A 22,702-nucleotide genomic window follows, 5' to 3' on the forward strand; every position below is an offset into this window, starting at 1 on the left:
ATTGGATTGAATTTTTTAATTCGAATAATATTTTAAACTTTTGGTGGGAATCATCTTGTTGATGTTTTCTCGAGTATTTGTATCATTTTCTTGACAGTAAAAAGATAAAATTATCAGATTTAGAGTTATTTTTTTTTGTTAAATAAAAAGTTATTCAAATTAATATTTTATTTGAATGACCTCTAACAAGTATATATATTCTCCCTTGATTTTTACAGATTTTTCGGAATTTTGACAATATATGTAAATTGTCAGTTATCATTTGACATAACCGTTTTGGCGTTACTTACCAACTCACGGGTTATGACAAATACCACCTCCGCTCTAAATATTTGGTAAAAATTCTTATGACAGTGCATTATTGATTTGTTGTGTTGCTATATTTCTCCACTCATTGTTTTGAAACTCAAACGAGTTTATATTTAGAGTCAATTCTCAAAACATTTAATATCTAGATTTCATTTTCTTTACTTGAGATTATTATGATTTTGACTAAATATTACAAACTTGGAAAAAGATTGTTACATGGCCTGTACAGCTTTCATTTTTGTTTATAATTTTTAAATCGACAAGAGAATTCATATTGGAGTAACTCTACGTGGAGATTAGAAGTCAGTGAATACATTTCATTTAGAACAAACAGTTAAAAAAAAACAATTTTGGCTTTTTTTGGGTACAATATACTGTTGCTCCTAATTTGTAAATATATATTTATTATTTATAAAACCGAATATAACATAAGATCAATAAATTGAAACCAACATTTGATTATAGATCCAAACTCTTAAGACATACTTGCAAATTTGTGTTTATGGTTTTCAAATTTCAAATTAAAACATGTTGGTTCTAATTTTATAAATAAAAAAATCAAATTGAAACACTTACATTAACATTATTTATAACAACTATTTAACACAAGGTAAGTAAAACATAATTCAGACAAAGCCACAATAATAATACATATAATCAAATTCTACACCACAAAATTGTTCTGCACTTTCCCTATTAAATGTTCTCCATAAACTGCACTTCCAAACTTCTTCGTCCCTCCGGTTCTCTTTACACAAGCCTCCATCAGCTCAATTGCAGCGTCGAAGTTCGGCTGTTTATTAAGTAAAACAAAAAAAAAGTAGTAAATTCCAAATTTCAGAACAAGCACCTAATTTCATCCAAACTTAAAAATGTTTCAACCATTTCAATCACTGTTTTCATACCAAAATAAAATGACACATTCTAAATTTAATCAATTTAATTACCTCATAGAAGTAAGCAACAGAAACACGATATTTTGGCGAGTTGTTGATAACTCGATGCAAGGTTGACTCGTAAAGACCATTGCTGAGAATCTGCATTATTTTCTTCAGGTTTTTGTTTTTACTAGTAAATCTTATAATCTGAAGATTAATGTACCTTTAACATGTCCCCTATATTGCATACAAATGTCCCCGGGATAGGAGGGGCTGATATCCATTCACCCGAGACATTTCTCACCTGGAAACCATACAAAAATGTAATCAATGAAATCACATTTGAATCCTAATATTTGAAAATTTTCATACCTGCAAAGCAGTTATATCAGCATCTTGATTAACCAGTGTCAAGAGACCTATATCATCATTTGACAAACATAAGAGACTACTTTCTATACAGTTGTAAGTAAAGAAAATTGAGCATTCTTGGAGGATATTGAGAAATTTACCATAGTCAGTATGAGCACCACTGGATTTATTTCATGGAAAAGTAAAGAAATCAATCAATAACCAACCCAAAGATATAGAGAAGAACAGACAATTGCTTGACATTTTTACCATCCGGTTTCATTCTCTGGAATCTTTGTGTCCTCTGCATGGGATCTACCCGGATACCCAATTATTCTGAATACCCAAAATGGATCTCCAGCCCTTTCATGTTCTAGTTCATCTGCTAACAGCCCAAGTGCTAGAGCAATTCCTCTCATAATTTTCCTTGAAAGATCTGTTTATCATTCAATTCTTTCAAGATTGGATTTTTTTGTCACTTCAGTTAGAGTATATATATATATATATATATACCTGTGCAAAGGGTGATATACTCCTCCATAAGTTCTTTCAGATTTGGAGGATTAGTTGGCCTACAAGAACAAAGGAATAGATCTATCGAATAATTGCCAAATCAATAATACTATTGAGTCAAGAATCCAATATAATTCACATACCATTTATTGGGGCCTTCCATAAGTTTTCCAAGAGCACTGTACATTCCTGGTTTGACCTCTCTGTAGCACTGGTGGACCATAGAAGAAGAAGAAAAGAATAAAAATGGTGGTATGGAAATGAAGTGCAAGAGAAGAAACATATATACTGACATCAATAGCTTCATGCATGTCAGGAACCCCTTTAGTAATGTTTTCCCCAGGATATTGATATCCTCTGCAAACAAAGCAAAATTCAATAATATATATGGCTCCTTTTATCTTAACTAAATTAATAATAGATTATCAGAAGCAAATTAAACCTGTATCCTGTTGCAGGAGAGAGTTTAACATTTAATTTCTCATCATTAGGTAAGCTAAAGAATCTGTGTGACACCTTCCTAACTTCTTCCACAAGGGAATCAGGGATACCATGGCCTTTCTGTTCATCAGTTTTAGAAATGAACCCAACATCATTCATGAAATTAGTTGTAAAGCTAGCTAGTATTGAGAAAGAATATATTACCACATAGAAGAATCCAGAGTCTCTACAAGCCCTATCCAATTGTTGAACAACATTGATGACACCTATGTCATTTGTCATGTCTGGATCATCCCATTTGGCCAACAATTGACTGATGTCTGCATTAATATGGAATTAAGATTCATGACCAGACCCATGCACATATATACCCAATTAAGATTCTTTCATGAAGTAGAAGAAGAACCCAACTCCAGATATGATATTGAAATAAACAGATGTTGGAAAATCTGATGGAGAAATTAAGCAAAGATTAGACTCATTAATTTGTTGTTTTCTCACCTACTATAGGAATGGATTTGAAGTCGGTCGCCATGTTTATGTAATAATATGGAGTCACAATATCTCTGTGTGTGTATATAATGGATTTGAACGATGATGATGATGAAATATGTATGGACTCTTTCTCTCTCTATGGCTAATCTCTAGCTACACTTTAAGATTAGATTCAAGAACGATGAAGACAGATTGTGCAGAAAAAACAAATTATATTTTATCATATGATTCCTTCTGTTTTTATTTTTTTAATTTTGGAGGCCTACCTCAACAATTATTATTAATTTCCTACCCTTATTTATATATCTAACATTATTAATGTGGGTCTCGACTCATAATCTTTGATTATCTTATCTTTATCTTTTCTTTTATATTATATTTAATTATGTTTTTATATATATATATATAATTTTTTTTTTGAGTATTTTTTATTTTTTATTTAATATATATATATATATTATTTATATATATATCAATATCCTTTAAGTATTTTTAATATATATATATATATATATATATATATATATATATATATATATATAAATGGATATTTGGTTCGGATCGTGAGTTGACCCGCTCATAAACTTGAAACGATTTAAAATAAAAAATAAAAATGTTATATGTATGTTTCGAACTTACAACATAACAAAATAAATACAACTTTTTAATTAGGTGTGATTGATGTGTATTTTTTCCGATGGATAATAAGTCGGTAACAAGTAAAAGAGTGGTTAAAAAATATGAATCAAATATTTACCAAAGTGTGAGGTCACAAGGTTAAATGTCAATTGAGATTGGTGTATTATTTTTTAAGGATAACAAACGTATGAAAGTGTGATTAAGATGTGGTTTGCCAAATGATAAGAGGTGAGTAACAAATGATCGTGATGGCGTCACACGATTAAAGGTTGATTGAGGTTGGTAGTTTGCTGAAGGATAAGAGGCGTGTGAAACTGTGATTGAGATTGGTGGTTGATTTTCTGAGGAATGACAAATGTTTGAAAATGTGATTAAGATTGATGGTTGGTTTACCGAGGAATAAGAGACGTGCAAAAATATGATAAAGATGCATATGAAAAAGTGGAAGTAATAATAAGATGTCGACTAATTAACTAATTGGTAAATATTAAATAGAAAATATATATACATAAACAAAATTATAAAATTATTTCAACAATCTCAAGTGGTTTAGCGGTTAAGGTGTTCACATTTAATATTTAAGACCTGAGTTCGAAATTGATGTTAAAGAATGCATTTTTGAGTATAATATATGGTGGCACAACTTTTAAACAAGAGATAAGAGACATATGAAAGTGTGATGTCGGATTTATTAGTTAGTTTGACGAACATTTGAAAGTGTGAGGTCGTGAGATGGAGATCGGTAGTGGGTAGTTTATCAACCGAGGGGATAAAGAGACATATAAAAAAGTGTGTGTCATAAGATGATGGTAAATGAGGGGGGTTAGTGGTTGGTTTGACAAGGTATAAGAGATGTGTGATCAATTGGTAATGGTTGTTGATTTGTTAAATTGGGGGTAAAAGAAGTCATATAAAATTGGTGAGTTGTTTACTGAGGGGGTAAAGAGACATGAAAAAGTGTAAGTCGCAAATTGAAGGTCAATTGAGGACTACTGGTTGGTTTGACGAGGGGATAAGAGGTGTGTGATCGATTAAAATTGGTTGTTGATTTATTGAAGTGAGGGGTAAAAGAGGTCGACTAAGATTAGTTATTCGTTTACCGAGGGGATAAATAGACATATGAAAAAATGTAAGTCACAAGAGATCGACTAAGATTTGGTGAGTGATTTGTCGAGTGGATAAAAAAATATATAAAAAAATGTGAGTCACAAGAGGTCGACTGAGGGTGGTTTGTCGAGGGGATAAGATGTGTGTGAAAGTGTTTGAGATCACGAGACGAAATGTCGACTGGGATTTGGTGGTTAGTTTGCAGAAGTGAAGGTAAATATAAAAGGTCTTCTTAACAAATTAGATATTAGTTGTTAAAAATATATGAATGAAATGTTTTGATTGACCGAAGTGGTCAATTGGGGAATTGGTTGTTGATTTGTTGAAGTGAGGGTAAAAGAAGTCGCAATAAGAGTAAAATGATGCGAGATAGGGATTTGTGGTTAATTTGTCAGAATAATAAATGGAGATATCAACAGTTAAAAATAGGTAAATGAGATGTTGATTGACCGAAGTATAAACGTGTGTGTGAGGTCACGAGATTAGAGATCGAAATTAAGATTGGTGAATGATTTGTTGGGGGGATAAAGAGGCATATGAAAAAGTGTGAGTCACAAGATGAGATGTCGATTGAGGAGATTGCTGTTTGGTTTGACGAAAAAGTGTGTGTAAGGTCATGAGATGAGATGTCGATTGAGATTTTTGTGGTTGGTTTGCCGGGAGTGGGGAATAATTTAAGAGGTTGGTAACAAATGAGATATTAGTGGTTAAAAATATATGAATGATATGTTGATTGACCAAAATGTAAAAGTGTATGAGGTCACAAGATTAGAGATCGATTGTGATTAGTGAGTTATTTGTCGAGGGGACAAAGAGACATTAAAAAGTGTTAGTCATAAGATGAAAGGTCGATTGAGGGATTTATGTTTATTTGACGAGGATAAGAGGTGTGTTTAAGTTTATGAGGTCACGAGATAAGATGTTGATTTAGATTTGGTGGTTGGTTTACTGAAGTGGGGGTAAAAAAAGATGTTGCGGTAATATAAAAGGGAAAGGTAATAAATGAGGTATTAGTGCTTAAAATACATGAATGAAATGTTGAATAATCGAATTGTAAAAATGTGTGAGATCACAAGATTAAAAGTTGATTGGAATTTGTGGGTCATTTTCCAAATGAATAAAGAGAAATATGAAAAAGTACTAGTCACAAGATAAGAGGTTGATTGGTGGTAAAAGAGGTCACGGTAAGAGTAAAAATCATGAGATGAGAGGTGAGATTCATGGAATAAGAAGCCGATAATAAAGAAGATATTGGTGGTAAAATATAATATAAATGAAATTTTGATCGACCGAAATATGAAAATGTGTGAGCTCACGATACTAAAGGTCGATTGAGATTGGTGGTTGGTTTGTTCAGTGTGATAAGAGGCATGTGAAAAATATGAGGCCATGAAATGAGAGATCGATTAAGATTGGTGGTTGATTTGATAAGAGATAATTGGTGCGTGAAAGTGTGTGAGGTCACGATATGAGAGGTGAATGTGTGAAAGTGATTGGTTTATCAAAATAGTGGTAAAAAAGATCGCGGTAATGGATAAGAGATCGATAATAGTTTAAAAAGCGTGTCTAACATTACTTTAGATAAGAGCAAAATATATGACACAACTTTAAGTAAAAAAATCTCTAGATCGATCTATTCTATATTAACTAACCAGTAATTGACCATCTATGTTTAAAAGAAAATATTTCTTTTAAGTGTTTTTCAAACTTATTAATTTATTTTAATTTTAGTTATTTATTAATTTTAAAATATATGTTAATAATTTATGATTAAACTTAATTTTTATCAACTAAAACTAATTTTAAATTAATTAAATTTAAATAATATTAATTTTATCTAAAATATTTATAGATAAATATTTTCTAAATATTCATACTATTTTTTCTAAATTCTATAAGAAAGATGATAAGATAAAAATTAGAAAAACCTTCAAATATCTAAATTTCATGAGAAAAATGAAAGTTATAAAATTGATTAAACCTAAAATGGTGATAGTTTAAGTAAGAAACATCTCACCTAAGAATCTTATGATTTAAAATGGGTAATGCTAACCACTCCGAAATTAAACCAAAATAAAAATAAAATTAAAAACCACATAAAATTGAGCCCATGAACAATTTAGTTTCTCTCTTATTTGAGTGTTACTAAGAATCCGCATTTTCCTCACTTAACATGGGAGTGATTGAAATCTTTTGCAATACTTCTAAATGCGGCAACATAAGAAATTGAACCAGCAGAAAGATATTAGACATTGGCCATTTTCAATTCAAATCAGTATGAAATACACACTAAAAAAAAGGTTAGGAAATTCGTGCTATAACAATAATGCATATTGATCTGAGTGAATAAAATATTTTACACATGCATCTAAAACAAAATTTTAGAACCTAAAATCATTGCGCATACTGAGAGAGTGCTCGATTAGTTCACCTCTCCAAATGCACAATTATAGCAGGCCGAGACTGATGTGTCTCGATATCACAATTGCTCTTCCGTGTCTCGTTTCATCTGGAGCGCAGCTCTTACCACATTACCTCTTGTGATAATGCCAACCTTCGTCACCCAACAAAGTCACAATAATCACAATCCATCACCGTTAAGAAAGTCTTTTATAGCTTGTTTGATCTTGGGTTATTTGTAATAAGAAAAATGATTTCAAAATATTGTTGTAAGAAAGAATGAATTATTCAGGTGAAAGTACTAAGAATTAAATAGAGTGATTTGATCATTGAAAAGATTCCTGATCTTATCTGATAAGGGATCATTTGAAAATAATCTAAATAACCAATTATCCATAATGCAAATGATGAGGATTCTCTCTTGGATATCATTATTAGTTATGGTTTACAGTTAACTTAGATGGTAATTGTTGGAATGGCTGTTTTTTATTCTTAGGCCTTGTTTGATTGGGTTCTTTGAAATTAATTCCAAATAATTCATTATCCAATCAACAATCTACACATTAACCACATCATTCAAATCATCAACCAAATTACTCTCCATTTAAGAAAAAAAGTAATTAATTTCTCATTATATATTTATATCCCCATTCCTCTCGTTAGACCATCTGTAGCACTCATAGCCATAGCTCTAACTCGATTGTTTCCTAATAATTGCTGTTCCTAATGTCTTTATACCCAAATAAATTGATGATAACCTACATCAAACAAGGTTATTTGGACAGATAACCCAAGATCAAGCAAGGCCTTGCTAATTGCTATATAAGATCATGGGTATTTTTTTAAATATTGCAAATGAGGGAACCTCACTCTCATCTAACAAAGGAAAAGGAAGTAGAAAAGGATGTGCATAATTACCAATTTTCCTTCGCCATCCACAACAGGTAGTCTGCGATATTTGGTTTTTAGCAGTAATCTGTAATAAAACAAACACGCCTTACTGAATATATATTCAGGACAAACACTCAAGCAAGTTGAAGAAACAAAAACAAAGAAAGTAGAATGGATCATAGGGAATATGACCTAGCAGCATCCTCCAGATTGGTGGATCTCCTGACAACAACTGGTGCAGGCGTCATCAGATCTCCGACCATTTTGCCATTTGTTTTAATGAGCAATTTCTGGACTTCATTGAATGTCTGCCCAAGATGCCTAAGCTTCATTAAGTCATTCATGGAAAGAAATAGAAACCAACAGAACAATGCATAATCAAATAAGGAAACTGGGTCTTAGAAACTCCGAGATTTTATGAGTATGTAATTTGGATTCCTACCCGTCATGACCCCCACTTCAATTAAGGTGCCTTCAGTTGAATCGAACCTTAGACCTCAATACTCTTACCACTTGACCTACCCTGAGTGGGTAACCTAGACCCATCTGAATCCAGATTTAGATGAGAAAGCATCAATAAATTTCTTTGAAGACACTTAGTCAAATATCTCGTCTGGAGGTGGATCCAGATGAGGATCACATTTACGGTTTCTCATCTAGATTAGGTTTAAGATCCAATTAGTGTTTCCAAATGGACCCAATTGTAATTTCAACAGTGTTAATATTTCCAATTTAATAGAAATTTGAAGGCAATTTGTTACTGTTTCTCAAAGTTAAGGTGAAATTCACCATATTTAGAACCATGGAGAAATAATCTAGAAACAGACAAAAAAGAAAGCTGAAAATTTTGTTAATATCTCAATATGTTGTTACGTACTTTCCAAGTGCTGTCGACTTCAGGAAACATGTCTGTATCAGTTCTTCCACCACCTTGAAACAAGTGCAGAACGTGATTTAGAATGTACATTAATGTCAGATTACAATGAAGAAGCAGAGACCAGAGGGACAGTAAACATGCTTAAGGACGCAATCGTGCGATTGTTCGTATTTCTCACCCAACTAACATAAAGAAACAAATAGCCTTTAACAACTGCTAACCACATAAACCATGAAAGGTGCAAAGGTAGAAATCTAAGAAAAAAACAATTAGAGCTTGATTGATCTTGGATTATTTGGAAAAGAAACTTGTTTGATGTACAAGTGGTTTACTTGGATAAAATGACAAAAATATCCTTGGTATTTTAAAATTTTGTAAAAATAATATAAAAGTATTTTTAGTATTTCAGTTGATGATTTAAATAATGAAATTGAAAAAGTGATGTTTGATGGGATAGTGAATTATTTGGAAATAATCCACATAATACAAGCTCTTAAGCTAGATGCTACTTGCAGTAACATAAATGAAGACATAATAGGACATGACTCGTGGTTCTTTAAATAACCAAGAAAAAGTCCAAATAGCCAATCAGAAAGTTGAAAGGAAAGCACAAACTACCAACTATACTCATAAATGGCATAAGTTGCTCTATGTTTGGTTAGGGTGAAATTGGAATTGGGGGTCCACTTCCAAATCCTTTGTTTGTTTTATGACTCAAAATGAGGAATTGAAATTGGAATTAAAATTCCAATGGAATTGAATGTATATGATTTTTTAAGTTTCAATTTCATCCTTCCCACTTGGAATTGTAATTTAATTTCAATTCTTATAAAATTAAAATTTTAGTTTGGTTCTAATTCCAATTATACACATCCAAACATAGCCTGACTGAACTTCGTATAAAGGCTCAAATTGCCACTCCCCTTAAACAGTGTTAGCAAATTTATGAGATGGATTATCCTTAATAAACAGATCAGATCAGCCACCCCTTCCTTAAATTTAGAACAAAAACATTACTGTCTTTGCTCATGCTGAGAAGAAATAACTGGGGGATACTCTTTTCTGGGATAGTTTTGGCTTTGAGGAACAAATCTCATTGCCCCTAGCACCTGTGCCAAGTTCATTTGCAAAAATGGGTTTTTTTTCCTTCTTTTTATTTTGAAGGTATCATGGTATAATTAATGAGTGTTGCCACTTTGTCTTTATTCTCCATTTAAAGATTTCTTTTAATGGTGACACACCATATCAGAATAATTTGCCACGTTGTCCACCTACATGACAAGGGATGGAAAATTAACACCATCTAGGGGGAGAGGGCGATTTGAATATCATGTTTGATGGGCAATTGAGCCATTTATATGTATAATATGCTATGTTAACCTTTTGACCAAGTTTGATAGGAGAATTATGTCTAAAATGATCTACAGCTTAGTTATACGCACCTGATATGGAGTCCAATGCCAACAAATCATAATCTGAAACTAGACCAACCTGCAATAAAAGAGAACTAATTGTCAGTCCCTCAAATTTCATGATTTTCTAAATACCACCAAATAGTCCGGGACTGATGTAACTAATTAGTTTGCTGTCTTTCATTGTCATTTATATTTGTAAATGCGGAAATAATAAGTTAATTGTTTCTTTTTCGATAATTGCTTAGTTGAAAGCACCATATACTGTTGCCTAGTAAGACCACATATTTACCAAGTTACGAATCACAAATCCTCAGCAACTAGGAATTTTAAACTAACATAATAGGTGGACACCTCAAAAAGCCACCAGAGTTCACCATCATCTAGTCTGATATCCTCATTGAAAAAATTAATGGCCAGAAGTCCTACAAATATGCTGGCTTGAATGTATATTACTTCTGATTCAATTGTAACTATCATTTACCCTTTGTTTATACGCGGACCTTGTTCGATCTCGGGTTATTTGGAAAACCTTGTCTGGGGTAGGTTATTGAAAATTGGGTTATTTGGGTAGAAAGACATTAGGGGTATAAATATATAATGAAAAAAATCATTTCGTTAAAAAATAAATAGATGGTATGTTGGTTCATGATTTGAATGATGTAATTTCTAATGAAAATTGATGTTATGATAGTGGGTTATTTGAGATTAATTCAAATAACCCAGATCGAGCAAGGCTAATCAGAAGAAACAAACTTGACACTAAAAATATAATTTGTTAGTTGTGACTTCATCCCCATCCTTCAGTCCTCAAATAGGTAAAAACTGAATGTATCAAATTTACGAGATTCCAGCTTACCACTGAAGCGAAAAAAAATAAGAAAAATACTGCGGCCGAACCAAACAATAACAAGTAGTACACCGTGAAAGGTCTGGAAATGAAGTGAAGAAACTAATACCTAACAGTAAGTCAAAATGCAATATGTGATATTGGATAAGTAGAGTATAGTTCTGAATAAAGGACAAACACTTTACCAGTTTCCAGTCATCATCAATCACAGGAAACCCAGTAATCCTGTTCTCAACTAGCTTTTCTAACGCTGTATACAAGAAAAGAATTGTCATAAAAGGAAGACACGAAAAGTTACTAGGGATAAAACCAGAGAACTACGACTACCTTCATTCACGGTTGTTGTAGGTTTTACCACATGTAAGTCCTCTTTAACTGTCATGAAGTCACCAACAGTGTAGTCCCCACCTTTTGGCTGTAGAAGAATTAATCCTCAAGGTAAGGAGGAAAGTAAATAGAATACAACAGAACAGAGAGAATGCTTCAGTATGTTCATAACTATTTGTGCAACTGATATCTGGCTGTAACAGAACTGTAATGACAGAGAAGCAGTTGATGGCATCATAAAGGGGATAATAGTGCTTATAATGATCAAAGAGCGCAGAATTATTATATCAAATCTTCAGGAAATCCTACCTGTTGCTTATATTTCTTGAATTTTAACACCCTTTCATCACAGTGATTACCCTGCACCTGAAAGCAGTACTAATGGATCCATGTCTACTTTACAACCAAGTGTAGGATCCTAAACTGTTGATATGTATGACTCTTAATTGTGATATGATAGCATTACAGTAACTATAAGGATACGGGTAGTCAAAATCTGAACTTCGAATTATATCCGGTTCTTGTACAGTATGCTCTAATTGTGTAAACTATAGAAGAATCTGCAAGACTGCACCCTTTTTTCCCAGTTATGTGACTCGTAAAATTTGTTGAATAATGAGTTTGCTTCCGATGTTCATTCATCCTGATCACCTTCTTTAGGTTTATCATGGAAGAATCAGGTTGATGATATAGATCCTTTGGAGATCACATTCTTCTCTATGGTTATTCATAATTTGATCTAGCATTCTGGATATAATTATTTTCATTGAATGAAAATAGACCACATTGGTCAGGTCCTTTCTTCAGGGGTTTGGTCACACATCACTTCCCTCATAGTTTTTTAAGCAAATTTCTATTAAATTAGATTACATTTCGCATTATGACTCACATAAGGAATGAATTTACACTACTAGTATCTGTTTCAAATATAACATTTAAAATAGAAGATGCTTATTATGCCCTAGAGTTGTCATCCTTCATACACCATGTCTAACTTGATACTACCTTCATTTCTCTGCTATAAAACCCTTCTTTTATAATTGTCAGAAGCAACTATTATATTGGAGGAACAGTATATATTGAAAAATGAAAAGAACCACATCATTCCATATATGCACTAATTGAGTACTTAAGAATATAAATAAATCAACTATACATCCCCATTTATTACCAACACTATACTTCACTATTTAGTAGCAGTATTCAGAATTCAGCGATTGAGCATATACAGAACTAACCAAAGTAATAAACAGAGTGGAAATGTTGACTTACCGAATCGGAATTGGCTGTGAAAGGAGCTGCTGCTGCTGATGCTGCTGACGCTACTGCTACGGATCCACGGCCATCGGTATGATGGAACCATCGGAAGACGGGTAAGCTATGGGTGTGGAGGAGAAGGCAAGGCAAGCGATGAGGGAAGGTGGCGAAGGAAGAGGAGGAAACTGAAGCAGAAGAAGATTTAGAGCGTAGGGTAGATAAGGATAAGGAATCGGGCAAGGAAAGTGAAGTGGCCATTTCAGAAAGGGAGAGATGAAGAAATTGCAGCGCGGGTAACAATGGAAGGTTGAGGATTGAGGAAAAGCAAATTCAGCCACCCAACCAACCAACCAACCGACCCAACCTTCAGAGATTCCGATTTCGCCGGCGTTGCAACTTGCATACAGATAGAAAGAAGCAATCAATTTGCTTTATTCAGATATTTTCTTACAATGTCCCAATTATATCAAATGGGGTTCCAATTACAATCTAATTTTTAAATAGCCACTCAAACTTCAAGTAATCATTTGAAAACACTCTTTTTATTAGTTATACCGAAGAAATCATACCAATACTGTAAATATAGTATACCGAAATCTCGGTATGATACGAGTAACATACCGATCATACTAAAAATATTGACAGCATACCGATATTTCGATACGACATCAGTATTATATCTTTAATACAAAAAAAATATTTCACCATTGCTTGTTCCAAGAGTGTTATGAAATGATCAAAGTTCGAATGTTTTACAACCTTAGAGCAAAATTTGAAGACAATTGTTCTATTTTGCTGAACATCATAAAAGTTTTGACTGAATAATTTATGTCTTTGAAACTTAATAATGGAAGGGTTAACAAAGTCACAAAAGTATTTCTATTAGAAACATGATACACTCTCCTATGAAAGGAAGAGTTCAAGGTCGACCACCAACTAAACGGAAAGAATCTTTCATTGAGAAATTGTGATGAAGTCGGACTCGATATCCCGAAAAAAGTTTGACTGCATTATTATGTATCTTAATTATTTTCCATGTGATTTATGTTTTGCTCAATAAAAGATTTGTAATTGTTTCAACTTACAACTTCAATCCCAACATCAGCTCCACAACCTTCAAATGAAAGTTTGAGCATGCTTCACACTTCATTGACGTTTTTCTTATCATCTCAACTTTCGCAGGTGGATCGACATCGAATGCACAAATAAACGTGAATGCCTATTATTCAATTCAAAGAACACAAGATTATGATGTTTTATTGTGAACATTGTAAAGACATTGTAAAAACTTGAGAGTTTTGTATATAAATAATATGTTTAGTATTTTATATGAATAATAAAATGTTCAGTGTCTATGAATTACATGTTTAACACTAATGAAATGCATGTTTAACACCAATAAACTAAATGTTCTTGTCATTTTTAAGTTAAAAAAACTTAATTTTTTTTAAAAATATTATCATGTTCAGCGCCAATTAACTCCATGTTAACCGCCTTTTTAAGTTAAAAAAACTTAGGGTTTTTTCAAAACATTTTTATGTTCAGCGCCATTGAACTACATGTTCAGCGCCATTGAACTAAATGTTCAGCGCCAATAAACTCCATGTTCTTGTCATTTTTAAGTAAAAAAACTTAGTTTATTTTCAAAAAGTTTTTCATGTTCAACGTTTTGAACTATTTGTTCAACGCCAATGAACTGCATGTTTAGTGCCAAACATCACGTTCTTGTCATTTTTAAGTTAAAAAAACTTAGTTTTTCCAAAACTTTTTCATGTTCAACGCCAATAAACTGCATATTCAGCACCAATAAACTCTATGTTCTTGTCATTTTTAAGTTAAAAAACACAGTTTTTTTTTTTCAAATTTTTTTCATATTTAAAATCATTGAACTACATGTTCAGCACTATGAACTCCATGTTCTTGTCATTTTTAAGTTAAAAAAAATTATTTTTTTCAAAACGTTTTTCATATTCAGCGTCATTGAATTGCATGTTCAACACCAATGAACTACATGTTCATCGCCAATTAACTCCATGTTATTGTCATTTTTAAGTTAAAAAAACTTGTTTTGTTTTTAAAATATTTTTCATGTTCAACATCATTGAACTGCATGTTCAACGCCAATGAACTACATGTTCAATTCCAATGAACTCAATGTTCTTGTCATTTTTAAGTTAAAAAAACTTAGTTTTTTTTCAAAAAGTTTTTCATTTTCACCGTCATTGAACTGCATGTTCAACACCAATGAACTGCATGTTCAATGCCAATGAACTTCATGTTTTTATCATTTTTAAGTTAAAAAAACTTAATTTTTTTCAAAATATTTTCATGCCACGTTCTTGTATGTTCTCATAACAAAATATACATTTCATTTAATCATAATCATAATAAAATTACTATAACAAAATTTGGTCATATATATACATTTTGTATCCAATCTCTACACATTTCTAAGTTATTTATATCTTTATTGTTATAGAAGTCGAAACATAATTTAGTCATTGAATTCCTATTTATGGTGTTATTTTTTGAACTCAAGATGGCAATGATGTATTTGATCCTCAACACCTCCATTATTTCGCTTTCCTACAAGAAAACAAGTCAGGTTAGTGAAGAGAATTTTGAAACAATCAAATATGTTAAACCGTATAACTTATATTTTCTTTTATAATACCACAATCCCATTTTTCTACAATCCATGTATATGTCTTCATGTGTTTCATTGTATATACTCCACAGTCTATTTTTATTTGTTTTTGTTTGCTATAGGAATTTCAAGACCTCTATAGTGAACTCGGCCACAATATCAACAATTGGAGATTTATATTTTGTAAAAACTCAACAAATCTTTCCTTCTATTGTACCAAGGTAGGAAAATAATATAATATAAATAGGGAAGAAAATTATTGTACCAAAGTAGGAAAATAATATTTAGAGAAGTTACATGTTCACACTAAGACGGCTAGAAAACTGAAAAATAAAATATTTGAAGATATAAGTTTAGCTGTCTCAAAGTCTTCAAGTGATATATTAAATAATTTCATTTAATTTTTAAGAGAGCTTTTTCATAATATTTATAATAATGTAGAAAAAATTGTAAAATAACTTAAAATCACATTAAAAAATAAAGTTAATAAACATCACTTCAATTAGGTAGAGCATACATATGAGTTTGTAGTGAAGAAAATTTTCTTGATCTTTCGTCTTTGTTCTTATTTTTTCAGCGAATTTAGAATTTCTGCCCAAACATCATCTATACTGGAGTTCAAATATTATAAACTTTTCATTGTATGCATAGCTATTGTGGTCAGTGTGACATGATCACTTTTGAATACTGAGCCCTACAAAGAAAATTAAGAAAACACATGTGGAATTAACAAAATCTTATAATGACTATGAAGAGTTATAAAAATGTTACCTTAAGTCTTGATATCCAAATACTAAGTCCGCATACAGTTTTTATCCCCTATCTTGGCATTCGTGAAGGTAATGACATGTTTATTTAATAGACTGGTCAATACTGGAGATCTCGGAAGGTAATTGCATGTTTTTTTGGTAGCTGCAAGTACAACCTCTGTAACTATGTACATCCTCTATAGCTTTAGGTACACCCTTTTGCAGTTGTTAGAATTAAACTAATTCTATTAATTAAATGGAAATGATATTTGGGCAAATGAAATTTACACCAAATTCAAATGTGAATTAGTGGTGAAATTTAATCCAAATAAAATTCACACCAAATTTAAATGTGAATTAATTGTGAAATTAATTCAAATGAAATTCACATGAAATTCAAATGTGAATTAAAGTGAAATTAATCCAAATGAAATTCACATAAAATTCAAATGTGAATTAAGGTGAAATTTAATCCAAATGAAGTTCACATCAAATTCATTGTGAATTAAATTTGTTAATTGTTACAATTAACATTAATACCTTGAATGAGGCAATTAACAAATGGTGTTAATTGCTATTGTAACTACAAAATACTTATTGTTGCATGTAACTTGTAAGGATGATGAAAAGGAAAACAAGGATAACCGTTGGATGAATGGATGATGGATTAGTGGCCGTTGGATTAAAGAATTGATTATGAGTTAAATTTTCAACTATAAATATCCCTTTATCTTGTATTCCTTTACACACATTATCTTATGACTTCTCACTCTAGAATTCTAAAATTCTTTCCTTGTTCTCGTGAATATTCTTGTGAGTGTTCTTATGCGTGATATTCGAGTTTATTGACTCGATCATTTCTGTGTGAAATCCAGTGATTGTGATTCATGTACTTTTGTCTAGTTCGTTGTTGTAGTGGTTTTTTTGTGCTAAATCATTGTAGGTTCTGTTGTACCTTGGGAAGCAGCCACCGAAAAAACTCTCAAGAATAAACGGGAGACGGTGAAACTATTTTAAGGGAATTGAGATTCCACAGGCCTCAGAGCAAACGAGAAGATTTTTCTTTATCTCTTAAATAATCTGTTGTATTTGTTTTATTATCATTGTATTGTATTCATATATTATTTACATGTAATAGATACGAGATAAGATTACCAACATCAGTTGCATTTGTACGTACACCCTCTACAACTGCATGTAAACCCTTGTAATATTATGCTTTTATTATGAGTCTTTTTGTTAGTGAAAGTTTTATTCTTAAAATCTACGAAAAAACTAAAATATTAACAAATTATCTTTATTTATTTAGACAAAAAATAATAATAATTACATTGATGCATCTTCATCGGTTTGGTCATCTCCAATGTATATTAGGATTAAATTTTTGTTCGAGTTGGAGATGTCCTTAAACATCTCCAATAAGTATTTAAGGGCATCACCTTATTCCACTTTATGGAGGGCCTTATCTCAGTCACTTTTATTCCCTCAGTTGTGTGAAATTTTGGTCAATTTCTCAATAGTAATTGCACTATTTTCTGTAGGGTGCTAAGATCCTGTAATATTTTCAACCAAATTTTAGTTTTGAGTATATTATACAAATATGTTTTCAAAAACATATGAATTTTACTTTTTCTTTCATGTCGATAGTGGATAGAGAGACAATATTTATTGTCTTCTATCAATGAACCGGGTATATTCTTTGATCCCCTCCTCCATATTAGTTTTTATCTGAAAATTTAAATAATTTTAGTTTACTCAAAATCACTTGTAAAATTTATAATTTTTACGTACAACTTTAATGGAAGGAAGATATTCTTTAGTCGGTCGAAAAAAAATTATGTACTGATTTCCCTACACAATAAAATCATAAAAAAATTAGAAACATATTTATTCAAAATAATAATCACAAATATAGTTTAAGCAATCTTATTAAATGACCAAATATTTTTATCAGTTCTTTCTATAATCTATATTTTCCATTATATGAATTGTTAAGCAATCTTATTAAATGACCAAATATTTTTATCAGTTCTATCTATAATCTATATTTTCCATTATATGAATTGTTTTTTAGGTGTGGACCTATAATGTTCATACCATGACTTCCCGCATAACATATATATATATATATTATATATATATTATATATATATATATATGGTATGCCGGTTGCAACTTTAAGTAAACCCAATCTCCCACTTTAAACTCCCTTTCTTTCAGTGCAATGGCGATCGACAAATTGGTATTACTAACTCAGAGCATTACTCACTTTCAGCAAGGCTCGATCAGGAGTTTAGGAGAAAGTTTATATAATATTTATTAAAATATATATATATATATAAATATTATAGAATATGTATTTTTTAGAATGTATTTCTTATATACATTTTTTAGATTCCATATCAACAGGGCAATATTTTTATATAAATATTTATACCTCCCTTTCCTTCTTGTTTGAAAGGCTTTCTTCTTTCAAATTTCTGTTTATGCTTATTTTTACCATAAAGGCAAAGTTTGGATCAAGCCTGAAATATGTGAATTATGTAAAAGATCTAAAACCCTCTTTTTTTTAGTAAATCAATCCCCAAATGTTTTTTCTAGAATGTAATAGGCCTTTAACCCTCTTTCGTTTGACTCGGGGAGCTGAGTTGATCGCATTCATTCATTTCTTTCGTAGAGGGAGTTCGTGAGCCACTTATTTCGGAGAAAGAAAAGAAAGAAGTTTTTTCCTCCTTTTTCCCAATAAGTCGACGGCCTTTTCAAAATACGAAAAAATCGATCGAGTATCTCATCATCTGTTAGGTGGGCCAACCAACTGAGTTGTTGGGTCGGACGTCCATGTCACTTTAGATGGTGCGCTTTAAGCCGTTTAAGTCTTCAGTGTTCTCTCCTTTTGTCAGAAGAGCGGTTCCCATCCAACCTGCAGCAGTACCGACGACATTCAGGGAGGGAGGGATATATATATATATATATATAAATTCTCCAACCTTATATTAAAACTTTTTAGCAACTTCTCTCAAAGCGACACACATTTGTATTTCTATATAAATGTTATTTACAAATAAGTGACAATTATCAAAACAAAATTTTTATAAAATAAATATTATTTACTTCATCGGACATAAACGCTCGATCAGGGTCATTTACGATGGGTGAAAATCAAACCGTTTTCCTTTTGTCACTTCAATATATTAGAAAAGAACTCTAGAGACAAAGGGTGTTTACTTAACCAAATTTGTATAAATCAAAATCAGTTGTATCTTGTTCATCCTTCCTTACCCACGAATTGATTAAACTTTTTCATTCCTTACCCACGAATTGATTAAACTTTTTCATGGTTTATCTGTTTAAAATAACAACTTCAATATGAAATAAAAAAAAACAAAATAATAAATGATAAATGAATTTAAAAGAAACATGATAGAAAAATTTATAATCCAAATTTTAAATGAAAAATTTATTGTTAAGACAAAAAATTATTCTAGACTAATCATACCTACAACTATATTATTAATTTTATATTTATTTGAGTTATGTGTTTCGATCACTAACAATAAGGGGAGATGGTTTAGGGAATAATTGGATTGAAATTTGTATTAATTTATGAATGACCAGTTTGTTGTAGAGAGTAATTAAGTTGAAATTAGAATTCAAATTAATTACTATGGAATTCATTAAACATTTACATTTTTTCTTCCATCTCAACACCATTAATTAATTAATCTTCATTTATTAAAATTACATTTGGACTAATTTAATAACTTTTCAAATAATTGGGGGGTTTCCAACGGAAGAACTTATTAGTAGAAGTGTGTGTACATGTGCTGAATCCCGAGGGTGAGAGAGATGGAGAGACCCGAGAGAGATGGATAGATAGATGTAGCGATCAAGAGAGATGGGAAGATGGAGAGACCTATTTATAGATGATGAAGATTAAGAACATCATCATCAATATTGATATGAAATTATATTGGTCATCATGAGATCATTTGACTGGTAAAAAAAAGAAAAAAAAAAGAAAAAAAAAGAAAAAAATTGATGCATGTTTGATTAAGAGAAAAGAATGTTAAGAGAGATTGATTATAAATATGATGCAAATTATATGTATAAGACAAAAAAATCAATTATGAACTGGCAAAGAATAAAGAAAAAAAGCTAAGTTAGGCAATGGTATGAATGACAACCCTCCATTAATTCTCGAAGGAATTGTTCTGTTCTTGAAGATGATGAGGTTGTACTAAATTAATTTTAATTTAGGGACTGGAGTATAGGGTAAATACCCGATCAGAGGAGGAGGGTAATTGTAAAAAAAATGGCTTGGAGGGTAAATGTACCCAGTCTTATACCTTTACTTTCCTATGTTGTTATTTACTCTATAACACTATTTTTCTCTATTTCAGAAGCAATAGCGATGTGAATAACGACGGTAAACAATATAAAACAATCAATCAATAACGACGAGAAACAATCAATAACGGCGATAAATTACCATCGTTATTGATGAATGCATACATAGTATTTGGGGCTATAGCTCGGGCCGGCTCCGCCCCTGCTTCCCATGAAGTACTGTTATTAGAAAATTTGGAGGAGATTTATACTGTATCTTCTTCTCTAGTGGTGGCCTCTATGGAGGATTTGACTCATGGTCCTCAATCTGTGAAAATATAAAAATATTTTAAAATTGATTGTTTTTGTCTTCATGATTATTATGGGATAATTAGTGCGTTATATATAGTTAACTGTTTTGTTGAAAATTTTCTCACTGCAGAGTCTCGGTAGACACAATGCAAAGAAAATTTCTTTTTCTTTTTCTTCTTCTAGACAATCAGAAGATGATATAATTTTTATTGATTAGCAACTATGCTAAATGTAAATTTAGTTTTAAAATAATTGAAACTATAGTGAAAAATTCACTATATAAAGAGGTCTTTGGATTGTGCATTTCAACTCTCCTTGATTGTATTTTATAAATAGAAATTGATGCATATAGATAACAATAGTTGAGAAATAGATTGGACGTGATCTCTTATATAGACTACCTTAGACAGAGTCTATGTGACATAGATGTATGATAAGGTTTTGAATATTCTGATTAAGTCTTTAATATTTTTAAAGGTCAACTGTTTCAAAATAGAGATCATCCATCTGGCATGATAGCATTTTTCACACGTAACAAAACAACGAACATAAAAATAAATTTCTGAAAAACATTTCTTTTCTAATTAAAAAAAAAACAAATTATGTGACGACTCTCAAATCATTACAAGTCTAGGTGTCGAAAATCTTAGAGATGTTTTTGCGAGTTTCGTCTCTCAGCTCTCTTAATTCCATTTGACATTATTGGAAACAAGCTTGAATCCTATCCTACCATTATAGATTTTTTTATTAATTAGAGTTCGAGAGGAATATACTTTATGGGCTATTGCGATTCGGGTTGATTTTCCTACATTGATCGAGTTAGACATGTACAATGTCCAAAATAAATGGTAGGCCATTTACAAGTAATCAATTTTTTAAATTTATGTCATCCTTAGATTAGGCATTGCTGCATAGGTAGACTTGGCACGGATTTAGAAAAATTAAAATCGATAAAATGTATTTAAAGTGACCAAAATCATTTGTAGAGACCGTCTAATTTGACGATGCCATTTTTCGTAGATGACCTAACACCGAACTCTGTTTTGAAATCAATCTTTAAATAAATTGTTTTCTTTACTCGTTAAACTAACTTTTCTTAATTTTGTGAGAAAAACTAGGTGACAACTCATTAGTCGAATTTATTTTAAATCAATGAATTTATAAAGGAACTCTAATCGAATTACCTTTTATTTATATCTTATTAGATATTTGAGAGTAAAGTAAGTTATAAGATTTATATTGGAGGAGACTTTATAGCCTTACTCAAATAAAGGGAGTGAATACCGAAGAAAAAGAAAGGGAGACAGCTAGAGCCGTCAATTTGAGTTAGGCCCATTGGGTTGGCCCGCCCCGCCAAACAATTTAGATGGATTGGGTTGAAATATTAGCAACCCATTTGGAAGTGGGTCTACACGGGCCAGCCTGCTCGAGTCGCGGTTCTAGGCGGGTCGGGCTTGGGTTGGCCCGCAGGTTGGTAAAAAAAATCTAATCTGATTTATAGCCTTATAGGCATATGCCGCATAGCCCTAGTTTTTTTTTCTCTCATAGAAAGCACTACAACAGTCAATACTCAATACTTCGTCCATCGGTCGCCGACTACTTATTTGTTCCACATTTATTCTCTTCGTTCTCGCCTTCAAGGGTTCGTGGATTCAAACTATGTTCCAAACTACAGTAGTCAATACTCAATAATTCGCCCATTGAACGTCGTCTACTTATTTGTTCCGTCTTTCTTCTCTTCATTCTCGCCTTCAAGTGTTCTTGGATTCAAACTTTATTCCAGTTCTAAAAGCTTCACACTGAAAGTCTGAAACTTAATATTCTGTTAAATAATAGATTCATTTTCGAAATGGACTCCTCTCAAAATCAAGGTATTAATTTGGATGTTGATGAATTTAAAAGTCCTAAGCATGATGAATGG

The 22,702-nt window shown here is 31.5% G+C and overlaps 2 protein-coding genes across 2 annotated transcripts; both read right to left on the bottom strand.

Annotated features, from left to right (window-relative positions):
• Window positions 1-830: 830 nt before the first annotated feature.
• On the bottom strand, window positions 831-3,165 carry LOC124914303 (probable 2-oxoglutarate-dependent dioxygenase At3g50210). The gene is made up of 12 exons (XM_047454819.1): window positions 2,994-3,165; window positions 2,697-2,812; window positions 2,494-2,612; window positions 2,345-2,408; window positions 2,195-2,262; window positions 2,052-2,110; window positions 1,809-1,974; window positions 1,700-1,719; window positions 1,560-1,606; window positions 1,411-1,491; window positions 1,257-1,346; window positions 831-1,102 (listed from the first exon to the last, which is right to left on the bottom strand). The coding sequence occupies exons 1-12, from the start codon at window positions 3,025-3,027 to the stop codon at window positions 974-976; spliced, it is 993 nt and encodes a 330-aa protein (XP_047310775.1). The 5' UTR covers window positions 3,028-3,165; the 3' UTR covers window positions 831-973.
• A 3,794-nt stretch (window positions 3,166-6,959) lies between these two features.
• Window positions 6,960-13,165, bottom strand: LOC124914968 (CBS domain-containing protein CBSX1, chloroplastic-like). The gene is made up of 8 exons (XM_047455604.1): window positions 12,763-13,165; window positions 11,491-11,578; window positions 11,349-11,413; window positions 10,344-10,392; window positions 8,902-8,954; window positions 8,217-8,332; window positions 8,052-8,109; window positions 6,960-7,287 (listed from the first exon to the last, which is right to left on the bottom strand). The coding sequence occupies exons 1-8, from the start codon at window positions 13,003-13,005 to the stop codon at window positions 7,213-7,215; spliced, it is 747 nt and encodes a 248-aa protein (XP_047311560.1). The 5' UTR covers window positions 13,006-13,165; the 3' UTR covers window positions 6,960-7,212.
• Between the last annotated feature and the right edge of the window lie 9,537 nt (window positions 13,166-22,702).

This window comes from Impatiens glandulifera, chromosome 9, assembly GCF_907164915.1.
Source record: "Impatiens glandulifera chromosome 9, dImpGla2.1, whole genome shotgun sequence".
Taxonomy (NCBI): domain Eukaryota; kingdom Viridiplantae; phylum Streptophyta; class Magnoliopsida; order Ericales; family Balsaminaceae; genus Impatiens; species Impatiens glandulifera.

Bases quoted from the DNA above. Each gene is read 5' to 3' on its own strand.
- LOC124914303 (XM_047454819.1), bottom strand. From the start codon at position 3,027: ATGGCGACCGACTTCAAATCCATTCCTATAGTAG. The intron at 2,263-2,344 runs GTCAGTATATAT...ATGGTCCACCAG, and splicing joins ACATGCATGAAGCTATTGAT to TGCTACAGAGAGGTCAAACC. The intron at 1,607-1,699 runs GTAAATTTCTCA...ATGATGATATAG, and splicing joins TGGTGCTCATACTGACTATG to GTCTCTTGACACTGGTTAAT.
- LOC124914968 (XM_047455604.1), bottom strand. From the start codon at position 13,005: ATGGCCACTTCACTTTCCTTGCCCGATTCCTTATCCTTATCTACCCTA. The intron at 8,333-8,901 runs GTACGTAACAAC...CATCTTGGGCAG, and splicing joins AAGTCGACAGCACTTGGAAA to ACATTCAATGAAGTCCAGAA. The intron at 7,288-8,051 runs GTAATTATGCAC...TGGGTGACGAAG, and splicing joins TGGATGGCGAAGGAAAATTG to GTTGGCATTATCACAAGAGG.